General features: G+C 53.0%; 1 protein-coding gene across 1 annotated transcript; it reads right to left on the reverse strand.

Moving 5' to 3' along the window:
• Positions 1 to 1,137: 1,137 nt before the first annotated feature.
• Positions 1,138 to 7,689, reverse strand: LOC308058092 (vigilin-like). The gene is made up of 8 exons (XM_080412098.1): positions 7,394 to 7,689; positions 6,317 to 6,471; positions 5,765 to 5,980; positions 3,907 to 4,113; positions 3,214 to 3,429; positions 2,156 to 2,362; positions 1,834 to 1,941; positions 1,138 to 1,273 (listed from the first exon to the last, which is right to left on the reverse strand). Exons 1-8 carry the CDS (start codon positions 7,467 to 7,469, stop codon positions 1,151 to 1,153), a joined length of 1,308 nt encoding a protein of 435 aa, XP_080268224.1. The 5' UTR covers positions 7,470 to 7,689; the 3' UTR covers positions 1,138 to 1,150.
• Between the last annotated feature and the right edge of the window lie 238 nt (positions 7,690 to 7,927).

Below are 7,927 nucleotides of genomic sequence, written 5' to 3' on the forward strand. Positions count from 1 at the left end.
GTGATGGTCAGCGGCGGCACCGTGTCTGCCTGCGTGTTGTCCCGGCTCTGAGCTAATGGCGCTGCTCCCCAGTGGAGCATCCATCGAGCCTGAGCACAGGCTGTGTCTTAGCCAGAATCCGAGCAGGAGCTGAGGGGACAGTGACACCTCCAGAGGTGCCATCCGGCCCCCACCTCCCTGTGTGACTGTGCTGTGAGTCATAAAGCTCAGCCGTGATGCCCACTGGCAAGGAGTCTGGGCCAAGGGATGATCCCAAAGTCCTCCCCTAGGACGCACCACCAAACAATATCTGCCCAGTCCCCAATTATCACATGGCAGACGTAGTCAGAAGAGAGGAAAGATCATTTTATTGAGGACAGCAGCTGCGGGCTGCGGGGGTGGCGGCTACCCAGGAGCCCCAGGGCTTCAGGCAGGAAAACAGCACCTGCAACAATAAGAGCCAGGAAGCACTGCTAAAGCCACAAAGCCAGGACGAGGCGTGACTTGGTTGCCCTTGCTTTGGGGAACGCTTTACAAAGTGCCTTGCCTCAGCACTCCCGCCCAAAGGACTGGTTCTCTTCATTTACTCCAGCAGCCTCGGCAGACAATAAAAGCCTTACACAAGCGGCCTGCCACAGCAAGAAAGGATCTTCCTGACTTGCCGTTCGGTTCTCAAATGTTACGTTACTGCCTGTGGAACAGGGTTTAATAGGCTGTATTCCCAAGGCCTCTGACTCCCCTTTACTGACCTGGGGCCCCGCGTTCGTGCTTTTCCCAAATGACATTCGTTCTAGTGTTTGGTCCACAGTTCCCCATTCTAATATCTAATAGTGCATTCCACCACTTCATACGTCGACTTTTCAATCGCTTCGTCCGTCTCTGGCCGGCCCCCTCGCGGGGAACACGGAAACGCAGATCGGGACCCCCCACTCACTTCACAGTTGAACTGTGTCTCTCACACACATCACACTTGCCGGGCAGCCCTCAGCCACACAGGCGGCATGTTACATACAACTCTAGGAATGCTGACAGTTTGCGTTAGCACACAAAGTACGTGTTTCAATGAACAATTGCCAAAAACCAAGTTCTAATTTTTTCTGGCCCTAAGCAGGGCCCTAAGCAGGGGCCCCTCTGCTCTGTTGCCCCTTCTTGCCCCAGTTTCTTACTGGAACTAGTAACTCCAGCTCATCAGTTCCTTGACCATGGCTTCAATCTGTTCCTGAGCCACATGCACATCTTCTGTAGGCCCTTCCAAAGTGATGTTATCCTCTCCTCCAGTGAATTTGATGCGAACCTTGAGGTGAAAGACAATGAATCTCTTAAGAATTTGCCAAGATCCAAGCCAGGCCAATGCTCTTGGTCAGGCCTACACCATCGATCCCTGCCACTAAGAGATGCGCCTCTTCCAAAAAGCCCAAACAAAATCCCCACAATTTCCCAAGTCAGTAACTTAACGATGTCAGCCATATGGCAGTGCCTAGAGCCCAAGGCTCTGGTGCTGTCCCGGTTTCTGCAAGGGCTTTGGAGAAGTTTACTCATCTAGCCTTTATCTAGATACCGTCTAACTCACCAGGGAGAAGCCTTGCTGCACTCAGCATTTCCAGGTATCCTGCTACATCAGTTCTCAAAACAGCACCACATAAAGCTTCCTTGGAAGGGCTCAACCCATGACAATAACATAGGATGAGCAGTGTTTGCAGCAGTAAAAGAGAGGGTTCCCTTGAACAGCAAAGATCTGTGTCATTTCCCCCTGGGTTTACCCACGCTAGAATACACCTCTCTCTCCCGTGACGAGTGATCTGGACTAAACCTTTTTCTACGCCGGGGGTGCTAAGCTAACCAGCTCATCCATACCTTTGGCATCTGCTGAGTTATTTTGGCCAGGTTCTGTCCTTTCTTTCCAATAATGAAACGATGAAGCCAAGAGGGGGCAGAGACCGAGGAGACGGTAAAACTGTTGGCCTGAGAGACAGAAAAACAGAGAAGCTGTTTGATGGACAAACTGGAAGAGGCCTTCCCAACAATTCAGTTCCAATTCCCATGCTGCACCTCCGGTATTGACTTCTAAGCTGCACCTCTAATGGCCCAAGAGAGAGCACCCCCGCTACAGCCGTCAGTGCTCACAAATGTATCTTCATGGGACCTTCAAAGGAGGCCTAGCCCATCTTGTAAGTACCTTTGCATAGACTTCAGTCAATGCTTGCCCCAGTTTTTCAGGCTCGCCTCGCAGTATCAGCGTCTCCAAGCTACTGTCAATGGGTGGGATCTCGACAGAGACTCCAGTCTTCTCCAAGATCTCCTGCAGGGAATTCCCCTTGGGGCCGATGACATACTTGTGCTGGGACTTCTTCACCTCCACTGCAATAGTAGTAGTCTTCTTTTTCTGTAGGGGCAGAGACACTGAGGTGTCAATCACAAGGGGGCGGGGAAGGACAAGAGCGACAGGAAGAGGCACAAGATGCAGTCAGACTCTGCACCCAGCAAAGAGCAAAGCCAAGCTGAGCACAGTGGCTCGGCAGTACCCTAGCACCCCTTGGGCCCCTGCCTGCAGAAAGCCTTGTGCTCAAAAATTCACAGGGGAAGTACAAAACTAGCATGCTGTGTCAAGCTCCCTGGGACACGGCATGGAAGAGACCACACGCACACACAGGCATGTCGTTGTCGTTGTCGTCCCCCCCGTCCCCCCATTGGACAACAGGGTTCAACTCCCAGCCGTCTCCCAGGCAGTGCTGTGATGCAACACTGTGCAGGCTATAAGCCGATTGTTGAAATCCAGACCGGTACAAATACAGACCTAACCACGAGGAAAAACAGCCCAGCAACCCACAACAAGGATATTCACAGCAGCGTTGGCTGTGGGAAATAAACTGGAGTGACATTCGCTCTTCAGCAACTTCTACTTAGGTAGCAACTTTGATACTGTCAGCTGGCCACCACTGCAGACTTCACACTTCTTTCCTTCCTTAGTAGCCCCGGTGTGAACAAGAGCCAGGGGAGCTCTTGGTGGCCTGCTAATTCCCACGGTACAGAAAAGCGAGAAATCTGTCACCTCCCGGATAGTATCTGCCCGGCTCCCACTCTGCCGAGTGAGGAAACGGTAGGATTCGGGGTCATGTACTGCAAGGGCTGCTGAGCCAGATGCAACGGAGGGATGCACAAAAGTAGAACAAGAAGGGAAGAGTGCCTAGGAGCAGGTGCCAGGGGAAGGTGGGAAGCTTTATGGACCATGCGTACCTTCTCCTCATAGATCTTCTTAACTCGAGCCACAGCCTGGGCTAGTCGCTCTTTTTCTCCGGTGAAGACTATCTCGGTCTTGTTGACACTGGGTGGAGGAATGTTGATGCGCGTCCCTGTGTCCTGCATGAGCTCCCTCACCAGCTTGTTGTAAGGGCCAGCAATGAAAGGGTGGTACACTTTCTCCACGTCCAGCCGCTCCACGGCACGCTTATCCTGGAAGAGCCCACAACAGACCTTGGTGGGAACTGCCCTCTATATTACAGTCTCTGCCAGGCACAGCTAAGTTCCCAGGGGTGTCCTGCCTGACACTCTGGCCCAAGCAACCTTCTCAGTTGGCGGGCTTGTAGATCTCCACCTCTTTCAATCTACAAATACGGTTGCTGCTGCTGCTCCTTGTTTACGATATTCACCCCTGTGATCTCCTGCCTTATCTCAGCTGGCACCTAAGACGCGTCGCTTCAACTATCAAATGCTTGTTTTGGCTTCAGAGATGGACAAAACGCAGCACAAGAAGTTTCAGGACCTGGCAGCGGTGCTCACACAGCCAGCGAGTGGCACAGCATACGTCTCCGTTCAGGCTAACGTTAGCCACTGACTGTAGCCACGGTGGCTGCAAACTCCGACTACACCACGGGGAAGCAAAATGGCTGAGCAGCCAATGCCATGAGAGAGATCACAGTACTGAGGTACCTGCTCAGCGGAGATAAGCAGGATCTCGTGCCGGGCCTTCTCAATCCCTTCTTTAGTGCCGCTGATCTTGATCTGGTTGCTGGGGTCATCTGGGCGGGGGACCTGCATTTTGGTTGCAGTTTTGAGCTTCAGGTCCTGCAGCTTCGCACCCTTCTTTCCAATGACAAAACGGTGGTGCTCCTTGGGGATGGCAACTGTTGCCGAAGCCTGCAGCAGAAGAACCAAGCATCTGTGAAAAGCCTTGCCTGCACTGGCAGATCCACAGGAACAGAGCCAGGGAAAGCAAGGTAGACGCTGCTCAGTGGTACTGCTCCTCAGAGCAAACACAACGCCTTCCCAGCGCACTCTGTCTGAGGGCTGACACTGTACCAGCTGATCTACAGCGCCTCCGTGCCAGGAGTATAGACCCCACCTTTCCCACAAACCCCTTCTGTTTGCACAGGAGCGGTACCCTGAATTAGCAAAGGCCTTCCGACACAGACGAGGAGGTGCCTCTCCTCCAGTGTAAGACACCAGACAACAACTGAGATGACAGCGCACAGCTGGAGTTTATCTGAACTCTGACACCTGCTGCCAAGGCTACAGAGAACAAGACATACAGTATGACTCCTAGGAAAGAGAAATTCAACACCAGAAACCTACTGCAGGAGGCAGGCAGCTAGCAGATGCTCACCGCTACTTAAGTGCTAAGGTGTCTTCAAGTGTAGCACGTGCTGCTCCTGGGACTGCTTCTAGAAGGCCCCACATGCAAAAGGGGTCCTTCTCAATCTACCATTAAAGGGCTGGTCTATACGAGGGCTTCCTGACTTCTTCCCTTCTCACTGAGTTTGTACAGGTCTGGTAGCTGATGACTGCTATCGTGCTCCTGGTCCCTGTGATTAGGTAACCACTAACAGCAATCAGACAATGAACATTCAAGCTATAATGGAAAAATGAAAGATGAAGAAAAGATCACTCGGTGTGACTTTTCAGCTCTGTGTTCCTGTCCTGAAGCCAGCCAAGCCTAAGAGAAGCTGGAATACAGACACACCTTCCCGACCTGGGGCCAGGGCAGTAGGAGGTATATTTGAGAACAGTGGCTCATGGATCTGTGGCGGCACGACCTGAACTGATTTTTCAGATGCACATTGTGGATGTAGGGTTTTGTTCCTTTCTCTTTCCTCTGGCAGGGTATGACACAGGGGCTGAACAGCACTAAGCAGACATGGTATTAACATCGCATTACCTACCTTTGGCATTATACTTTAAAACACACTGCAACACCTGGCTGCGATACATCCTAACAAGAGCTACCACCTTGACTATGAGCTCAAGAACCTTAAGGTAAGAGATCAAAACCTAGAGGACTGAAGCAACCGAAACAACAGGGTTGTGGCTCCTTACCAGTGTGCCTTGAGCTACACAAGGCAGAACCCTGACCCGAAGCTTTTGGCTTTTGGCAGGACTTCCTTTTCTCTACTTTTCTTTCTCCCAGCCTTCCACGTTCTTCTCTGAAGGGCTTCAGGAAAAGCACAGTCCCGTTCTCACACACTACTAGCTTTGTGTGTGAGGCTCCTGCACCCCCTCCAGCACCAGCACCTCAGCACAAAGTCACTGGTTGCAACTCAAATGTTCCGGAGATCGCAGACTCCACGCTTCATGCAACACCACGGCCTGTAATTACCTTGGAACCCTATTTTAAGCCTCATTCCCATTCCAAATTGCCAATTGGGTGCTTTGAAAACGTATGGCAAAGCTGAATTAGTCATGTAACAACACACCTCTTTGGCTTACAAGCACACGGGCCCAAGGGTCTCAAAGCATTTGCGAGTCTTGGGGAAGAGCAAAGCTGAAGGCAGAAACAGTTAGATGCCCTCACCTGAGTCTGCAGTCGAGCGACAATCTGCTTCCGAGCCTTCGTGACTGCTTCCGGCTTGCCAGAGACCACGATCGAAAGGCCCTGGTCCTTTGCGAGAGACAGCTCCAGGTGAGCTCCCGTCTTCTGCATGATGTCAAGGCAGATCTTGGCCTGCTTGCTTTCTCCCAACCGATCCATGTCCTTGTATTTCCTCTCCTCCAGTGGCACATGGAACACCTGCTCAGCCACGGGACAGACACAAGCAGGGCACAGCAAGGTGTCAGTGTGCTTTTGATTGTCAGTGCCTCCCTCTGCAATCCTCCCTTCAGGCCTGTTCCAGCTGACTGTGCAACAGGGATGCAGAGCTTTGTCTGGGCAGTTTTCAACACATCCCTCCCCCTCCAGAGCCGTCCTAGCATTCAGCCGCAGTCTTCCTTGTGCCCCAGGGCAAAGGACAGCAAAGAGGCAGTTACTCTGGCACACTAAGGGATTTCATACTCCAGGGAAAGCTTCGCTTCACCTACTTTTTGGAGGGATGAAAAGGAGGGAGATAAGACACCCACTCCCACCAACCTGAGTGATGACAGAAGCCTTTATTGGCCGGATTTTGCTCCAGGGCCCAGCAGGTTCCCGGGCAGCTTCCAAACATGGTGCTTTCTCAGGGAGCGCAGGGAAGGCTTCCTCGTAGGTGGGAGGATCCTTCTCTTCTTCCGAGTTTAAAGCTGTTACTGGGGTGAAGCAAACAAGGCCAATGAGATGCTCTCCCCACAGAAACGTCCCCATTCATAGGCAGTGCAACTCTATTGAGGCATCATCAAAGAGGGACAACAAAGGACTTGTGCACTACTATTCACCCTGCTACAGTTATGCTTGTGGAGAGCAGCCGAGTCTGGAGCTCAGCTGAGCTCAGCACAGCACAGACTGCAGTAGGTGCCGCTACGGATGCAGGAAGCAACCGTGCAAGTGAATGGTGGCAGCAAACACAGCACATTATCGCCAGCTTTGTTGAGAGGAGCTTCATCAGGGGACAACAGGCCAAGGAGAAAGAAATCAAAGGGACACAGCAAGGCTGTAGGTCAGAAGGGGACAAGACAGACACATGCCCAGGAAGAAGGCAGAGAGAAGCAGAAGCACTCTAGTTGGGGCAGAGTCCAGGGAAAGCCTGTAGCTTATGTTCGACTCAGCTGGGCACTGGGCTGTGCCAAGCGGGCCAGCTCGCAGCTGGAGAATGGGTGCCGAGACCCATCAGTGAGTCAGCCAATACGGTTATACCGACTTTCCCCAGCACCTGGCTGAGCAAAGGAGGAGGTGACAATCCAGCACACTGATCCCACGAGGCTCTCTTGCAGCCCAATGACCCCTGCTTGCACATGCCCTGCCCCACGGCTGACAGCGTTGCTAGCCAGAGCTCTGTGAAGATCTGAGGCTTGCCTCCGCCTGGCCCTGCACTGTGCAGCACCACCGATGTGCTCCTGTTGGTGGAAAGCCAGAGTCTGGCAGGCCGCCAGCCTAGGAATGGCGAACGCCGTGCCTGGACACCTAATTAGGGGGAGCCGGAGGCATGGAGCGAGCTTGGCTAAGAGCAAGGAACCTTGCCTGCGCAGTCTCTACTTAGAGGCACATCACAGGAACTCAGCTGTGTCTTCTCACCTTTCACCTGCTGCTGCGTCAAGCCACTGCGGTGTTTGGCAAAGCTCTCCTGGCTCAAAACTGCCACCGAGCTCATCGTCGACTTCCCACGCACACACACAATCCGGGTATGCCACTGGAAGAGACAGAGGAGGCAACACTGTTACCAGCACCACTCAAGATGCACACAAGTCACTCCAGGAAGGCAAATGACGTGTTTCCTGAGCACTTTTCCAGCCGGCCTCTTGAGAAGCGCCTACAGGGCCAGTCTGCTGCCCTGTTCTCTTGCTGAACCACACAGAAACTCAGGGGGGATTTTTCCTGACAGCACAGTGGGCATCAAAACCAGAGCTCCTCGTTAGGAAGGCAGAGGATGTGCAACCTAAGAAGCCTCTTGGAAAGGGGGACACCCCAAGCTGGCTTTACCTCTAGTAGGCCCGCAGCTAAGCCTGTGCTGGGCACGAGGCCGAGGGGCCTGCCGCCATCGTGGTCAAGAAGAGATGTGTGTGACCTCCCAACATACGGGTGGTCCCTCCCCTGTGTGCCCTTTGTCAG

The sequence above is a fragment of the Falco punctatus genome (assembly GCF_963210335.1).
Source record: "Falco punctatus genome assembly, contig: scaffold_23, whole genome shotgun sequence".
Lineage (NCBI taxonomy): Eukaryota > Metazoa > Chordata > Aves > Falconiformes > Falconidae > Falco > Falco punctatus.